General features: G+C 39.0%; 1 protein-coding gene across 1 annotated transcript; it reads right to left on the reverse strand.

Moving 5' to 3' along the window:
* Positions 1–2,552: 2,552 nt before the first annotated feature.
* Positions 2,553–18,340, reverse strand: fhl1a (four and a half LIM domains 1a). The gene is made up of 6 exons (XM_042419299.1): positions 18,240–18,340; positions 7,538–7,719; positions 5,886–6,063; positions 4,464–4,633; positions 4,069–4,255; positions 2,553–3,380 (listed from the first exon to the last, which is right to left on the reverse strand). Exons 2-6 carry the CDS (start codon positions 7,691–7,693, stop codon positions 3,226–3,228), a joined length of 846 nt encoding a protein of 281 aa, XP_042275233.1. The 5' UTR covers positions 7,694–7,719; positions 18,240–18,340; the 3' UTR covers positions 2,553–3,225.
* Positions 18,341–19,310: the final 970 nt, after the last annotated feature.

Here is a 19,310-nt window from a genome sequence, read left to right on the forward strand (position 1 = left end):
AATTATTGTTATCATATGTTTAGGTTGTTTTTTTTTCCTCTTGTATGAAAATATTCCAGGACACATGCACATCAGGCTATGTGAATTGAATATGAGGTTAATATCGTGAGTTTATGGAAGGGTTGGGGGAGTTAACATCCCCACATTTAGCATGTGATTCATCTAAATTTACTTGACTGGCTGCTTTTTGCAGCATCCAGCAATATGGCCTTAACTTCCAATTTTTAAGTGTGAATATATACTAAATTGCTTGAGCTGAAGCTCACACACGCACAGTTTAGCAATCTCCCGTCATGTGCTTACAGTGAGGAGATTCTGTATTCATACTTCACTTCACAGAGCTTTGTCCTTTCAAGCCCCTTTTGTTCATGCGTGACACCTTGTGTTTCCTTCCTTGGCCACTAGAGGGCTTTACAAGCACAACTCTTACTGTTACATCTGAAACTGAAAAGTGCTGGGATTCATGACAACACTGTAATGAATTCATATGTTCAGTGAAGTTTCAGCAGTTTGTTAATTAAGGACTCATGGTTCATTTAGGTTTTGTCATTTTTTACATATGTATATAGACTCTACTACTAACAACAACGTTGTAATTTACATCAGATTGTTTGTTACATCCAGTTAAAGACGAGGCCGCATCTGTTCCACACCACTAAATAACCATACCTGTTAAATACTAACGTAATTAATTCATAGCTGCTTCTGAGCTTCTTATGATACTGAACTTAAATGTTGAGCAGTTCTGTTGTGATGCCCAGAGTTCACCCTTGCTGAAATTAGAAACCAGGTTTTGAAGAATCTGGTTTTAACAGAAGCTTTTACTGACACATCCACACTTAGTCATCCATCCTTCTGTCTGTGTGGCTCTTTTATTAATTACCCACTAACCTTCTCTAAAATCCCCAACATACTAGCTGCTACATCTGACAAAATGCATTTCAACTATTTTTTATAATATAAAATCTGGCTATTTGTTTATATATGAAAATACATTTCTACATATATTTAAGTGTTATTGTATTGTGTATATAATCAGTATTAGGCAAACAAAGCCATGTTTAGGATGGAATGGTGTCAGGATGTGGATGATTGAAGTCTCTGTGTATGTGACTGTGCTATAAGTTAGGTTTCTGTTCGACACGTGCCCTGCGCCAGGGTAGTCAGGTTAGGTTTGGGCAGCCTCGAAACCCAGCATTTACAGAAAGCCCTCTTCCACAAGAGCTCTGCTAAACAAGGGGCCAAGTGGGGACCCACTATATGTTTCCCAGCATTCAATGTGTGTATTTGTGTGTATGTTTATTAAGAGTTTTCAGTCCTACTTCCCTAAGCGTCAGTTCTGAATACTGCCTCACAGAGACTAAACTAACTAACATTTGGATGGAGAGTGGTCTGTTGCAGCCCTCAGCAACATGTCTGACCCATGATAAGAGTTGTTGCTGTACATTACTACGATGCTTTTAATGTCATCCAAACATTTTTATAGGATTTGGGATGTTGGACAGTTACAGTAGGCACACCAGCTCAGTTTGCAACCATTCTGCTTTGTAATACGAAGCAGCGGACATCCAGCAATACGAACCGAGACGGCAACAAGATGTGACATGGCTCAGATTGTTTTGCATATTGTTTTCTCTGTTCCGGTTTTTCCATGAGCTGCATTGAAATCTTGAAATTCCCTATGCTTGAATAGTCCAAGCAAGAGGTTTGAGGACCTTGATTTTTGCCTTGTTTTTTGCTGGCTTTCACACCCTCTTGCTAACTAAAATGGCGTTGTACATAAAGACTAGGGGCTTTAGATCTTTGCTTTGATTAATAAGCTCAAAGAATGTAACAGACTCAATAAACCGTCCTTCATTATTTACCACGTCTGCTCAGAGCTGCCCGCTTTTAGCTTTCATACATTATTCATCCAGGAAACATGAGACACTTTGCACTGTCACAAATTACTTGCTATGTTTAAAGACTTGCTAATGGTTACTGAGGAGTAGCTTTACTGTACAGACTCGTAGGAGAGTTGTGTGATGTCTGATGTTTTTAGAAGTATCACTCATAACCCAAAACTTGCCTATATCCAAACTCCCCCCAAACCTTTCCTACTCCCTAACTCTTGGAGGCTTGTGAGTAGAGAGGGTGCTCTCATGAGCAGCACCTGCTGGGGGGGCTGTTGTAGCTGCTGCTTGAACAGATACTGTATCTATTCCAGGTCCTGCTGCATCTCTGAGGGCTTGAGTCCTCGACGACGTCTATAACAATAGGATAGCACGGTGCCTTAGATTGAGATTTAGTATTTTTATTGTATCACTGTTAACTAAGAAAGCTTGTCCTTACCTCGGCCTCGACAATCAGTCTACCCAACCAGGGCAACTTTGTGAATATGAATATGAAATTTCTCTGGAAAGATTTACAAACTTAACAACACCCTGTCCACAAATAAAATTTGTACTGTAAATATATCTAAAGTGTACTGAGATGATACAAACTGTTAAACAATAAAGTCTTGCAAAAATATTGCAATGTTGCTAATTTCTTCCTGTAGAGAAACAAGAGACTTTCAGATCACTTCCTCGTTTATTCTTGTTTTGCATTGAACTTCACCCAAAAAGTCTTGAATACATGAGCAGTTTATATTTCAGCAGTTTATATTGCAGCATCAGTCTGAAAAAAATCTAATTTATATTTCAAATTCACTCTAAACATTAATAAAGATCTCATAATCTATTCAAATATTCAGAGATGTAACAGACTATTAATCAAAGCTGATATGTATGAGCAGCAGTGCAAATGTAAAAAGCAAATCATTCCCTCTAGATTCCAGTAAGGCACTGAAAAGGCTTTTGCACAGAATCCTGAATTAGACTAGACTAATAGTGCATATCATAATCCCTATTAAGGAATTCTGTTTGCATGGTAGTATCAAACCCTGACACTGACACATGTTGCATTTACATATATGAAGAAAAATGAGTCAAGCTAATGCATATTTAGTTGAAATAGCCTCTAGTCTTTCATCCTCATAAAGAGACGTTTCACCAAAATTGACTGTTTTGACTTTTTTATGCTATTTCAGAAGCTGGAATTACATTTCTAATATTTCAAGGCCTCTAATTCATCACTCAAACATTTTTATGAGAAAATGTTCTTTTGAAAAGTAACAGTCAAAAAGTCAGTTTTGGTGTAATTCCACTTTAAATTTTAAAACCTCTGCACAGGTGACTGTGCAGCTCACAGTTTCTTAGCACAGTCAGGGCAGTGGATATGATCTCCAGTGATGACGAAGCGCTTATTGGCCAAGGAGAGGCAGCACTTCTTGCAGTTGAAGCAATACTCATGCCAGGAGTATCCCTCGTAGTTCACCACATTGGTGCCATGGCCGAATCCTGCAGAGACAGAGGGACTTCTGTCAGTCAGCAGCACAAGAAGTGATATTCAAACAATTCTTCCAAACTGTCCTAACATTCAGCACAGATTCAGCTTTAATGATGAAGAATTTGAGATCTTAAATCTGGAATTTAAGCTCTTTTTTAAGGCTTTGTCAGTATATTTAAATAAGGAAGTTTGAATTCCAGTGTGTGGATCAAATATGACACTGTGAACTATCTCTGCACTTTAGTGTATACAGAATGTTTGGTACGATGGCTGTCAGAAAAAGTAAAATTGGTTTTCAAACGTGTATCTCAAACCCAGACTTTGTCTACCAAAGTATAAAATAAACTTAAAAGGGGCAGGTAGAAAATGAATTAGAAAAACAATCCAATTTCTCTCCTGTGAATCACATTGATAAAATGTCTCATTATAGTATATCATCAATCTGTCAGTTACAGCTCCTCCTTGTGGCCCTATTGCATCATGGTATATTGAGTCATCTGTCAGTGGAGAAACTGGCCTCTCTGCCTCCTCTATGGACATGAACTGTCTCTATAATTATGCTGAAAGAAGAAAGTGTTCAATGTTTTTGGTGGCAGATTTTTCCATTAATCCTCCCATTGTGTACACTCAAGACAACCCCAGTGTGTTTGCAACTCAATACTCAAACACTCAGGAACATCTGTGCGTGCTGGGCCTGACCTGTGATAGGGTTCTTGCAGCCATGGCACTTCTTGGCCACATCAGTCTTGTAGCAGTCCACACAGTAGAATCCGGTCTCATGGGAGGTGAAGCGAGCTCCCGCCAGAGGCTTACGGCAGGTTTGGCACACGAAACACTCAGAGTGCCAGGGCTGGTCCTGGTAGCTGATCCCTCCGGAGGTGATGGCCTTAGAGGAGCAGAGGAATCCTTTGATCATGATACTGGAAGATCATTCATTCTGATGTAATGGGTAAAGTAACCTACCTATAGGACCTTTAGTTTTACTTTACGTAGATTATATTCACAATTTCAAACTCTATTGTGTATTAACATGCACACTAAATAACACACACAAAAAACACGAAATACATTAACGATACAATCAGTGTTTGTACCTGCTTGCAGTGGAAGCATTTCTTGGCAAACTTCTTGTCATGGCAGGGGACACAGTAGATATCATCACCCTTGGCCAGGAAGCTCTGTGTGCGGATTGGCTGCTTGCAATCAAAGCAGGTGAAGCATTCCTCGTGCCACAACTTGTTCTTGTACTCCACGTTCTGGGATCCTGAAACACACACAAACAGAATGTGTTGAAGTGTGCAGCTTTGAGTTGGTGTGGATGAGATCAAAATAACCATCTGGGCTAGAAATTAATAGAATTCAATTCCTCAACATACAGTTTTGACCTTTTGTCTCCTTGTTAGTAGCTTTAAAATCATTGTTTAACTCACTTTATTCCACACTGTCTGACAGTAATATATATTCTGTATCAGTTTCTTCCAGCTCTTCATTTAAGTGATATAATGTTTACAAAGACTCCATGTTTTTATGACTGCATTTTTCCATCAAATGGAAATATTCTGCATGTTCTGTGCATAGTTTTTTCACATTTCTCTAAATGTATACTGCTTTATAAACTTTAGGATCTCTACTAGCATTTTAAATAAAGTTCTGTGGGTTTGAACAAAGTTTTGGCTATAATGACCCAACAGCAGGCTGCTGCTTGTTTAGAGATATCAGTGGATACCAAGTGGCATAAATGATGAAGCCAGCTATTCTAGGAGCTTGGGAGTAACTATATTAATAACCTCCCTTTATATAGCACTTGATTAAATTACACAGTACTTTATATAGAGCAAAATTATATCAAAGCAAAGTCAAGACGGAGCTTATATTGAGCAGCAAAGCAGATGAATTAATGTGAATTCTAAGAGATTGAAAAGATGATATAGATGTAGTAAAACTGAGCTCTTCAGGGAACATATTGAACTGTTCAGGAGTCCTCATGTCAGAAAAAAAACAACTGCTTTTTGTTTTTTCAGTCTCAGTCAGTTTGTGCACAACAGCCACCAAATTTCATGTGCTACCTCAGGCAATCCCACCAACACTCATTGAATGGCACCTTGACTCCTACTTGCCTTTTTGCCACAGTGTAATTTGAAAGAAAAGAAAGAATAACTTGACCGTGAGTGTCTGAAATGGTTGTTAGAGACTCCATTAGTGTCACTACAAGGTCAATGTATTTGAAATTGCCTGTGTTGGTATTAGAGCTAAGGGTGGGTGGTGGTGGTGCTGCTGCTGGAGTGGGTGTGGATGTGGGGACATATTTGAAAAATTGTATCCCGCAGCCCATAATTCCTAAAAGCTGGCCTGGACTGGGAGGACTTTGTCTGGGCTGGAGTTACCATTGTGGCAACTGATTTTAGTGTGATATCATATCTGAAGTTCTTGAATTGGAGGTTGCACTTTTTTGGGGGGCTCCAATCTAAATCTTTCTAAACAGTCAGGGCCGGCCCTGATTATAACTGCAAACCCACCTGGCATGACCACCTTGTAGCAGCCCTGGCACCGGTTGCCATCCTCCCGGGAGCCGCACTTGCCACACATTATCTTGCCGTCGTCCCTGGCGCTGAACGGCTCACTGGCCAGTGGCTTGTAGCACTTGGCACAGCGGAAACAGTCCTCATGCCAGTAGCGGTTCTTATGGTGCAGCTCCTGAACACAGAGAGGAAGCGAAGGGTGAGCGGAGGTGCCCTCGCTAAGTCCTCAGGCAGACCTCATTAAAGTGGAGTTTGTTTACTCATCATGTGGACTGAGGCTCGGGGCCAGAATGCAGAACAAGCCCATGTGGCAGGCATTAAAGTGGAGATGAAGTGAACTGGGATGTGGTGAGGCATGAAGGAGTTAGGGGGACTTAGATGGTGAAAATGTGATATAAAGTACAGTATTTAAGCCCCATTAGTACTAATGACACTTCTTTTTCACACGTTTAACTGCCTGTGACTGAGTGGTGAGAGGATTTTGGAAGCAGAGGCCACTGTTAGAGGAGAGACAGAGCTCAGACCGTGTAACAGCTGAAGCCTGAGAGCACTTTGAACAGATAAGAGATGACTGATGAAACACACACACACACACACACACACACAAACACACACACACACACACACACACAGATACATTCTCACTTTATGTCCTTTACTTAATCTCTTGTTATCTTTGTATTAACCCAATAACATCCATAGATGTTTTATAATTCAAGGTGGATAGCACTTAATAACAGAAGAAATTTTAACAAAAGCACAGGTGTAAATGATCAAATTAATGATGGCTGAATTCCATTTAGCTGCTTTGGTTTCATGGTCCTGGTGTTGTGCATGCTAGCTCATTGTCACACTGTCATGGCTTACTGGGACACTTGAATACAACAGAGCCATCGTTAATGTTATGAGCAACACCTTAAAATGTCTGCTGAGAAAAAGTCATGTGAGCAGACCATAAATCTACTGTTTTTCACGTAAAAATTTCATGCTCTCTGTGATTTTCTTTGTATCACAGGAACAAATGGATAGATGCATGTACATTAATGTGACATTTAAGTATTTATTCTAATTCTTAATGTCTATAGAAAAATATAAGGGAAATGGAGCTAATTATGACTTCTTGTGAACACTTGTTTAGTGACATGTTTTTACTTGTGTACATTTGTATCAGTGTACAAAAGTATATTCACTTGCTATCACCGGGGCTCATGTGAAGATGTGTATTTTCACAAGAAACAAAAATTAAAAAGTCACTTGAGATAACAACTAAAAACCGAAAAAAGTTCTGAAACTTCAATTAATGTAAAAAGATTTGTACTGGACTAAATTTCGACAATATGTGGGTTTAATATGGCATCCTGTACAAATAGGTAAGTTTGTGTAGCAAGTGAATGACACAGTAATATTAATTTATTGACTTTAACTACTATTTAAAGCACGATAAACAGAAATGTATCAAGAAATTACAATCATCACAATCACCATTAAACATTTCTGTTTATCATGTTTTGAATGGTAAACAAATTTAATCTGTCTGCACTGACCAGAGTGACCTCTATGGTCCTTTTTGTTGATATATTTTATATTTCCTCCTTCACTCATTCATTCTTTGTCCATCACTCGCACTCTCAGACAGACTATGTTTTCACCTTGGAATCAGCACCAATGGGGCGTCTGCACTCTGCGCAGGTGTTGGCACAGAGCTTATCAAAACACTTGGTGCACACGTGCTTGTCGTCCTTCTTCACATACTTCTTCCCGTGCAGGTTGTCACGGCAGTAGTAGCAGTCGAAGCGATCAGTCATGGTGGAGGTAAGATAACTCCGGGGACCTGTAAAAACACACAAGACTGTCAGACAGTGGTAATACTGAGCTTCTACAAGGCTGGAGGTTTTCCATTAAACACCAGATGGGGACAGTGTTGCCTTTTTTATCATGACCCAGTTTCAATGAACAATGCAAGCTAGAGCTAGACATCCCATTCAGCAACTCAACTCAATTTATACATGAAGCATGTCAGACACAAGATAGTTGATATAAATACAATTTTTTTTTTTTTTTTTTTTTTTTTTTTTTAATTTCAAAATAATCAACAACAAATCATATGAAATGACAGGACTTTGGTGACCAGTAGATACCCAAGGTTACTAATGTACATCTGACCTTTACACCCTCAAATGCAGAACAGATCAAAGCAGAAAGTGGACAGTCTGCAATGGAGGAAGTACATTTACCTGTTTTCCCCTTAATATGAGAAACAGTGAGGTACAGCTCTAACAGCATACCAAACTGATGATGGAAGTGTGGGTGAGGTAAAAAAAGCAGCCCACAGATGTCTTGTTGTTGTCTGCATGCCTGCAGACTTTTTTATCAAGCTTTCCCTGGAAAGCTTAGGTCATATTTTTAGTCTGGCTCATTCCCTGAACCCGACCTCTCTCCTTTGTCCGCATTTTAGCCTGGTCATTTTATTGGCTGTTAGTGTAAACACTGTAAACTGAGTTGGCTTGTTCCTTCATACATCAACATTCCTGTGCTTCCATCACAGGCAGCATCCGCTGGGAGCAGACTGAGTAGTTTCCTGGAACAGCTGTGCGTAGGGTGGAGTGAGGACACATTATGCTTTATCTGCATCACTGTTGCTGCTAAAGCTTCTCTCTCCCACAGGACGTCAGAGCTGAGGGACAGCTGACCAGTGTGTGAACTTCAGAAAAAGTGATTTATTCCATGCGACAAATATCATTTTAATCCAGTCAGTAGGTTACGACAGGAGCGATGGGGGAAACAATGGACGGAATGGCATTTTGTCCTAGTAACCATAGGAGCAAGGAAAATATTTATGAAAGGGGACTGAAGCTATTTAAGTGAGATGTGGTCAACAGCCATGTGAAGAGATGAGCCTCCCGGAGCGCGGTATGCACTCCTCGTGTGTGTTTGGATGGATGGACAGATAGATAGGAAACTGTTTGGAGCAAGAGAACTATCTGCAGCTGTGCTCCCGAGATAAAAGCTGGCCTTATGACTGGGCCCTGACACACCCCGCGTCGCCTATTCTCACCTCTATTATGGCACTAAAACAAGCCAGTCCAACACAGTCAAATCACACATACAACACTCGGGTATCATTACTGAGCTCAGGCAGATCTATTTTAGACATGGAGTGTCTATTTAAAGTGCATTGACCTTCCAGAGGGGATAAATGGAGAAGGATGCAGAGTGATGACTACTGGGACCACACAGTCATTGTGGTTCCAGCTGAGACTTATCCAGTACTTTAATCTTTTGTTACAAGCAGTGTGACAGCTGCCCCCTGTCAAACAGGCATGGTATGTACCGTTGGAAGGAGAGGCGAGTCTGCTACTGTGGTCCCTTGGAGGAGGAGTCCTCTTAAGCCAGAAAGGTCAGTTAGGGACCAGTTTGAGCGGTGAGTCAGAGTGGTGTGAGATAAACTGGATCAAAGACAGAGTGACCTACAGTATATCAGCCAACCAGCAGCTACAAACAGAAGCAAACACAGTGTCGAAATTTTCCATTCTCTGCCACCTTGGTAATGACAGTGTGTCATCTTAAAAATAGACCTCCTACAAACTCAGGTCATTTTAACACCATCGCATCCTGTTATTATAGTGTTATGCAGGAAAGAAAGAATGAAAAATCAGTATTACAACAAAATAAGACAAGATGTTCTTCAATCATCCAATATGCATCATGAAATTAGAGATGGAAGAACGCTACAAATATTAGACCCCATATTTCTACTACAAGAATGATATTTTTATGATATGATGTTATTATAAATCATTAGTTCATTTATCATTTATTTGACCATAGTAGAAGTTTCAATTGTTTGCTCCAGAAATTCCAAATTATTCATACTGTTATGAGTAAAAAGAAAGGCATTAATCAGCTTTTAGGCCATCTACGAATAAATACTCCTTCAAATTTAAGTGCTCATTAAAAAAAAATGTCTGTGTTTAAAAAAATCACTTTGTGGTTTATTTTTTACCTAAATTAAAAGGAAATGCATCAAAATAACACAGTATAATGGACTAAAATTTAGGATATAATAATTAAACAGCTCCATCCCACCAGAGAAAGGGATTTTAGACTCATGCATTCAAGCGTTGCCACAATTCATTTTACTGGAGAAGCATCAACAAAACATCAACAAAAAGCTCCAAAAAGCTGAATGGACCTTTGAGCTTAGTTTATATTGTTACATCTGTTTGCTTGAGGAAGACTTGCAGTTGTTCGAAACATTGCAAATAATATTAAAGGAAGCTTTGATTTAGTGTGTGGGTACTCTTAGAAAAAAACATAATACTGAAAGAGATTCCTGTCAGCTGATGCTGACCATAAATCCATTCGTGTTCTCCTGGACCTAAGCGAAACCACTGACCATGATATCCTCTTGGACCATCTTGAAAACTGGGCTGGTATCAGTGGTACTGCTCTGAAATGATTCAGGCCCTCTCAAGAAGACAGACGTTTCTGTATTGGTATCACTGATTCCAGGTTAGCTACAATGGGTGTTCACTGCGAGGTGCCCAGAGGCATCAGTTTCCATTTTTACACATATGATACTGAGATCTATCTAAACTGTGACCCTGAAAACAACTTTCAGAGCAATGTCAACCCGCTAACCTGTCTGCATGACATCCACAAGTGGATGTCACAAAATTTCCTGCAGCTAAACACTGATAAGCCAGAGATATTAATTATAGGTCAAGACAGTACAAACAACCCAACATAAACAGTCTTTGTTCACTATCTCATTCAATAACTCAGCATTGCAGAAATGTTGGTGTCTTTTTTGATCAAAACTTCAGCCTAGAAAAACATGTAATTCAATGGTTCAATGCTGCTTTTGTCATCTCAGAAACATTTCAAGGATTAGACCATTTCTTTCTGCCAGAAATCTGGAAACTGTCATTCATGCTTTCATAACCAGTCTATTGGAGTACTGTAATTCCCAGCTCTCTGGCATCAGCAAAAAATCCCTCTCTTTCCTCCAGCTCAAAAACTCTGCTGCCAGGATTTTAACTCGGTCTAGGAAACATGATCACATTTCACCAATCCTGGGTTCGCTACACTGGCTACCTGTTGCTTTTTGTTTTAAATCTATGCCAAATTCTCCCTGAGCTTTGAAAAAAGGCACGCCAATAGTACACAGGTTTTACAACTTTCACCTGATTACAAGGTATCAAATCCAATCATGGAGCATCATTTAACCTCACTTTTTTAGCATCCGTACCTGAGTGTCTGAAAGTCATGTTTGGTTCCAGTCAGGAGGAAGAGCAGAAAAGAAAGCAACACAAGGACAGGAGGAGACGGTAGCATCCACAGAGGGTCAAACCCAGAGACCATATGCCTTGTTAAGTTATGGGGGGCTGTATATACCCCTCTGTGACCTGTACACACCCCCAACTCCATGTCCAAATCCAACCTTCGCCCCTCCATTCCTTTTTAGGGTATGCATCAGAGAATCGAGCGGATGAGAGAGGGGACACAGTAGATTAGGTGATAGATTGGATTCCACTGCTGTAACATCAGAAAGTAAAAAAAAGAAAGAAACAGTCTGAAGATTTTGACTGATGGCCATGAGGGATAATAGATACTCCCAATGCACTGACATAAAATATTTTGTTAGACTGTTCAGAACATGTACAGATGACATACTGGATCACTTAACATCATAACTCAGAGGGATGACTCACAAGAGGAGCTAGTTGATATCATTGACTGAACTGAGGAGGGACAATGTGGAGTGTTATATAAGTCTCTTCTTATATGTTCTTGTCTATGTGTGTATACATATACTGTATGTGAAAAACTATATGTCAACTTTCCCAAAAGATAAGATGTATGTTAAAAACGAAACTATAAAGCAAGCCAGAGTAGAATATTTTAGAATAGGAGAAGAAAGAAAGACAGTTTGTTGTTAGTGATGAATTCTTCTATATAATAATACTGTGTCGCAGGTATTAGTAAAGAAAATACAGTATGTAGTAAAGATGATATATGTACAAACAGATTCTCTTGAAACTATACCACCTAATTAATGGAGATTTTTAGTGAGCACAGAGAAAAACTTTCCACCTTCAGGAGATGAATGTGAAAACAGCCGTCTAGTGTCAAACTCTGCACATACATCATTCTGCAGGAAGGAACAAGAAGGAAAAAATCCTCACCCTAACCCGTGTTTTTTAGTGGCCTTGATAACCCTGATGACATCACTAGATGTTATTTTTTCAACCTTTGGAAAGCTCCGTCAGAGCCAAAGAAGACTAAACTGAATGTTTAAAATTGGAGGAGTGGCCCTTTAGTATGAGTTCAACATTTTTAAGTGTATATTGTGTATTAACACAACAGTAACTATCATGATGATGATGATCATCATCATCTATTCTGCAGTAGAGTAAATGTGGCACCACAGATGGCACTTTACTCTGATTGTTTTAGGCGTCTAGAGTCAGACAACCTTGAATAAAGAAATACGGGATCATTATGAGAATGAGAGGAAACTGGTGAGGCATAAAGTAAATTACAGTAGAAGGTTAGACTCTTGCTAAAATCACTTACATCAGCAGGAGGAACCATAATACATCCAATTTAAAAGGATAGACTCATTTCTTAACTATATTGAATAAACTATTTCATATATCAGACACAAAACAAATCAATGCACTGAGCTATCTGTGTATCTGTATCTCTGTGTGTGTTTGTACTCGGGCATCTGGTTGTAATTATTGATTTGATTTGGTCCATTACCATAGAACACAGCATTACGTTTGACCCCTTTTATAATCTCTCATCCAATTATCCTAAACCCACAAAGAGTAATTAATGACCAAGAAGGCGCCATGACTCAAAGCCTACAGAAGCCTCCCTCGTAGAAGATCTGCTGTGTGTTTCATCAGGAAATCTGGTCTTCCTGCTCTATTTCTTTACACACCTGATTAAAGTCAAATTGTTCTCTTTGTTTCAAATTGTTTAAACCCTAATCAGAAATTAAGTAATCAACTCTCCCCCCATTTCACATCTTTCAGACTTTGTGTCTTTATTCTTGTTATTATGGATTTTCTGGTTCCTCAAAGTGTTTAATGAGGATTTTGACAGTCAGAGGTGGGGCAGAGGACTGAACCAATGACAAAACTATATCTAATCTAAGTGTTGACAGATGGAATAATGATGATTATGACAACAATGATGAATAGAACAAATACTATGAACATGAAATGTTGTCTACAGAGTTGGACCAATATAATTGTGGTCTAATATGGTCAACATGAATTGCCCAGTACATAATCCCCTGTGTTAAAAAGGACATATCATGCATATTTCCAGGTCTATATTTATATTCTGGGGCTGTACTGTAATATCTTTGCATGATTTACAATTCAAAAAACACCTTATTTATCTTATACTGGTCCTTTATGCAGCCCATCAGTTCAGCCTCTGTCTGAAACAGGCCGTTTTAGCTCCTGTCTCTTTAAGGCCCCCCTCCTGATGAGCCCACTCTGTTCTGGTTGGTTAGCTTCCAGCTCCAGAGGCTACATAAACAAACAGTAGTAGTCGGATTTCCCTTCTTCTTCTCACTGTTTACTTGAAATATAAACTTCCCAAATACATCCCTAAATGTTCCAGCCCGAATCTGATCTGAAATATGTGAGTAGACAACGCAAAAAACACGTGGAACAAACTTGCAAATGTGCAACAAAGGCTACGGAACAGACAGCCGTTTGTGGGAATGTGCGAACAATCTGATGTCAGTTTGATGGAGATGTAACTTTGCAAATGAAGCATTGAGAACAGGCTGAAGCCTGAGCTTTTGACTTGAAAGTGACATTTTACACACTTGTTTAACACAAACATCTTAATTTTCTGTCAGTCAATTTAGCCAAGTGTTAGTGGAACCAAATGGAGCAAAATTCTTGACCATAAAAGTTATATATTTCAAAATGTGCAAGATGAAAACATTGAACATCCCATATGTGAAACAGATTTATAGATGAATGAACAATTAATGTTCTTCAGGGGAAAAAAACTCTGCAAGCAAAACTGACATGTTTTCGTGATCTGAAACATTTCTTACTTGCATCTTCTTGGTCTATGTCATAGACTTTATATGTGAAGGATCTAGGTTTTTAAGCAGGTAGCTTGAAAATGGGAGAATACTATCATTATCATCTACCCTAGCCAAATAACATATTAGTGCAAGTGTTTCCTGAGGAGTTTTGTTGACAATGTATTTACTTTGCAGCATGCAAGGTGGCACATGAAACCGAATATATCCACTGATACCAAATATGGGCAATATATTGCATTATCTTTGGTCTTCTTGGTAAGGCTTTCTTGTGCTGCATTCAAGAGTCATTTATTTTATCAGAAAAAAACATGTTTCCTGCTTTGAAATTTAATATGAACAACACCAAAAGTCTAACGATGGAATCACAAAGTCAGTGAAAACTTGCCAATGATAAAGTTTGCCTGACGAGCTGTTGTAATTAACACTTTAACACTTCTTGTTTAAATACAAGCTGTTAAATTAGCTTTTTAAGCTGCAGAACATGTTTGTTTATAGATTCTCTTTGTGTTCTTTCTGTTCAGCACTAATATAATGTACATCTGGTTTCAATAAACAAAACTATAAATATATATTTTTTCCAAATGAGATAACCACCATTATTACGTTGCTAGTAATGCAACTAATTTTCCATTTCTCCATTTTGATACAAAAGGCTCTAAATTGCCACTAATGGAAATAAACAGTGATACACTCTCACACATGCAGTGTGTGCCTTTGAAACACATTCTATCATGACATGCAATGCATATTATACATTTTTCATTAGGTGTTGCCTCTTGGCTACAGTCCTATCACCTATCACCTCCCTAAGTGGTAGATTTGCGGTTTGGCGTCACAGAAAAACAGGAAATCTGGCCTGTACTTCCTGAATAAATGAGATCAAATGGCTCAGTATGACTGGAACAAGCAGCCACCCTCTCCTCACTGTTACCAACAGCAACAAAAGCCCAGCCTGTGTGTGTCTGAGAGCTCATTTCTCAACATGACCTCTCGCCCTGGACATCCATGTGTCTCAGTCACCCTCCATATCTGGTTAGTGAGCAGACAGAGCAATGACAGACTGAGCCACACTATCTCTGTCAGGGGAACAATGACTCACCATGCACACACAGAAAAACACAGCAACAAGACAACAGCGCAGACACACACTCTCATCTGTGAACACACTGAGCTGTGTTACAACATGGACATAAGACCACCGAGCAGCTTAAGATATCAGGGTGTGGCTGCAAGACCCAGACACACTGAGGTCAAATAAGTGTAGACAAAAGGCCATGAGGGGAACTCTATCAACACAGTAACACTACTGTCCAAAGGATATGTCTTGGATAGAAATGTTGCTAACACACACACACACACACACACACACACACACACACACACACACACACACACACACTCACACACACAAGTACAGTCAGATAAAGCCTTCACTTCAGCTCTCATTGGTCTCACATGATTCAGGCTTCTCATTCCCTTCTGCTGATGTGTCAAGCAATATGTTACAGGGAAGAGGAAACCTAACTGTAATCATGACTATGGGTTCAGTATTTCAGAAAAGAGACATGAAACATCACAAAACATGTTCTTGATGGACAGAGCATTTCAGTCTGTCACATTTGAGGATTATAGACTTGCATTACTCAACCCTCAAAACGTCATAGTGATACCACATTAGACTTTCAGTTTGTATATAAAAATGGTCAAAAGATGGAAGGACAGCATTTTTAATCCCTCTGCCTTCATTCTCCCACCTAAATTATCAAGTCTTGGTTGTGTGATATCATTTCTTGCTCTGGTTAGTTGAGCTTGAGTAGTTTTATTATAAAATAGTGGTAGTAATTTTAAAGCACTCATAAAATCAGTGGTGGAAAGTAACTAAGCACATACAGTATAGTCAAGTACTGTAATTAAGTACAACCTTGAGGTACTTTCTCTTTACATTTAGATGCTTTACATAGCAGATGCTTTAGTCCAAAGTGACGTACAAATGAGGTGCAATCCAAGCAATCAAGCAGATCAAATCACTTGAGGATTTCAATTTTATGCTATTTTATACCTCTACATCACTACATTTCAGAGGGAAATGTACTTTTTTTTACTTTACTCTAGTTGTCTGTCAGCTACAGTAATTTTGCAGGATAATTTTATATACAAAACACATGATCGGCCTCTAAAATATGACCATTTGTTATAGACTTAAGTACCTAACAGTGTATAAAGTAGTGCAAATTAGCTCCACCTCAACCAACTACTAAACAGTAAAATGCTGCTTGCATGTTAATGCATTTGTAATATTAACACTCTGCGTGGGGCCATTTTGCATAATGAGTACTTTTGATGTTGATAATACATGTGTATGTTTCCTATGCATTTTGAATTCAGGACTATTACTTGCAGAGTGGTATGTGTGGTATATATACTAACTACTTCCACCACTGCATAAAACCATGAACACATTGGCTTTCTTCTCTTTTAGAAATTTCACAAAGGGCATTCAATCCCCTTAGTCTCATTTTCTGTCCTACTTCTTTCAATTTATTTACAAAGTAACCAACTGCAGTTCAGCTGAGGCTTTTTTTGTTGTCTGGCTGAAGAGGACAGAAGGGTGAGGACAGCAGTAGACAGGACATGCAGTTCAACATCCGCAAGTGAGCATATTGCTTCTACTCAGCTTGCTCAGCCCACACAGAGAAACAAGCAGCATTGCCTATTTAGGAGTAGTGCGCTGGGCTGGTGAAAGCGCTGTTTCATGTGTTTCATCAACTCCGTCATCTACACTCAGACACACCCTCTCTCTCTCTTTCGCTCTCTCTCTCTCTCTGCTCCATTTGCAAGGATAAAAGAAATGATGAAACTGTCTTCTCAACAAAAGCATGTCCCTGCCTAATAAACTGCTGGCACCAAAGCCTCCAGTTGCCTCAGTGTGGCAAATGTCCTGCTGCTGGGCTGATGGAAAGGAGACCTCCCAGGCACTGACATACAACAGACCCATTGAAGATGATATAAATTATACACTACAGGCTCTATAAATGAATGATAAATTGCTTTTGTGTTGATTTTACATCATTTACATCAAAAACTGAAAATAAAAATACTTCTAAGATACACGTTATAGTCTTAAAAGTGATTTAGAAGATGCAGCAAAAAACTAAACCCCTGGAGAAAGAGCAGTCTGTTTAAGTTGAAAGAGGCTATTTATAACTTTTTTATTATTATTAATTATAAAACAGTCGAGTAAAAAAGTTTTTATGGGTTTTGGAGGATGGTGAAGTCATACTGGAGCCACTGGGAGAACCAGAATCTCCAGGTCTCTTTAATGACATCATGCATTTGGTTTGGCAGCTGCCCAAACCAGAAGGGAGGAGGCAGTATGCTGATGTATGTTTTTAAGGGTTTATAGTCACATGTGTTTGGGCACAGCTGTTCACTATACAGATGTTAATATCTTCACACACCATTTAATATAATATAGGCTACTGTATGTACATACGATGCAATCCAATCCAATACTGCTGCATCACTTTTACTACCTCGTGGTATTGGATTGCATTGTTTTGTACAGTTTATATTGAGACTTTATGTGTAAGGGAGTTAGGTTTCAAAAATTACAGTGAAGTGAGCAACAGTCCAATACAACAAAGATTAAAGATAAAACCATAAACTTCAGCAATAGGCTTATTTATTTCAGGGTATTGTATTTGGCTGCATTACATGGTATTATATTACTTCCTGCAACTATATAGATAATTCACCTTAATAATATTGGATGTTATAAACAAGGGTTTTGTTTTTAAAGGAAATATTCTCCCTGGGAATAAGAATAGCAGTGGCACAGACACTTAGACAGACAGTTAAACAGTTAACTTGCTTCAAGAAATAAAAACATTAATATATTGCATGGAAATATAGATCTATAGATAATCTGAAATACGTGCCATTTCAGTGACAAACAAAGCGCATCACCTGTTGCGCATCGCAACACCACTTTATTCCACCCCAAAATGGTGGGGTGGAATAAAGTAAATCTTATCTTATTTCATTAATATTCAGTAAATACACCATCTGTGTGCCCGAGGACGAAACTGACGCAAATTATTTGCGTAACGTCCTTCCGATAAGATAATAACTGCAATTACGCATTTACTACACCTGTGCGTAAATTGATCCAAAAAAATCTTCTGTCGTGCTGTTTTATATCACCTAGGGTGAACTGAAGTGGGCATCTGCTTGATAATCTTAGTTAAGCTGTGTTTTGGACTCACCTCTCCGAAGCGTAAAGATGAGCGCCGATCAGTCGACACCAGCAGTGTGTCCGGTGGTTTTGGCCAAGAGGTAAAATCTGCGGAGGCAACGCAGCTTTAAAAGACAGAGGGAGCAGAAGAGAAAAAAGAAAAAAAAAACTGCAGGATATGTGCCAAACCTCTGTAAGCTCTCATAAACAATGACCTCAACCAGGAATTTACAAGCTCTCTTAGTAAAACTCTCATTGGCCCTGCAACGGAGGCAAATGGGATCATGAAGAAAATAAAGTCATAACTTTTCTGCATCAACGAGCGCTCAGACTTAACAATTACCTTTTGTTCAAGAGGCAAGTCTGCCGTGCAGGGATTTCCACTTATGATATTAATTATCCACGCAACATTTCAGCTTTTCTGCTGTTCACAAAAAAAATTGACTCATTTGTTAACTCGACACACTTTTGTCCTACTTCTGAATTGGTCTCAGTCGTCTCCTTCTTTGGTAATGAATAGAGGAATAACATCAAGATGACTCATTCTTAATCCAAAGTAAATACATGCAGCCTGTAAGCTTAACTCTCAGAGTTGACCCTCCACAATAACAAATCGATGATGAAATGCCCATAAGGTGTTTCGATTATGTAATACAGATGTCAGCATTTATTTCAACTGTGTCACTGGGGCTGAAATGATTGTCGTAATCCACCATTTATCCACCGACAGATACACATCTAACTCTAAACCAAGGAGAGCTTGAAGGATGAAGGAATGTTTTTAGGTCATGAGGTCATATGTGTTGTGTTTAAGGATGTCTGGGTCACTCAAACAGGCCAAAATATAACTTATATATTTTTTACCTGCAATGGATGGTAAGTGATTGCTGTTTCAGTTAACATTTCTTCACCAAGTTCCTCTTTTGAGCTATAAACTTGTAACCAATAAAGCATTGCATGGCTGTAAACACACAACTGCTCTGTTGGTGTGATTAACAAACATCCTCAAGACTGTTGTGACATGAGATCAATATTATTGAGAGCCACATGTTTGGCGTGCGGATAACTCCTTCTGTCATGGACACTGGGCTGGATTTGTTTT

The sequence above is a fragment of the Thunnus maccoyii genome, chromosome 8, assembly GCF_910596095.1.
Source record: "Thunnus maccoyii chromosome 8, fThuMac1.1, whole genome shotgun sequence".
NCBI classification, from domain to species: Eukaryota; Metazoa; Chordata; class Actinopteri; order Scombriformes; family Scombridae; genus Thunnus; species Thunnus maccoyii.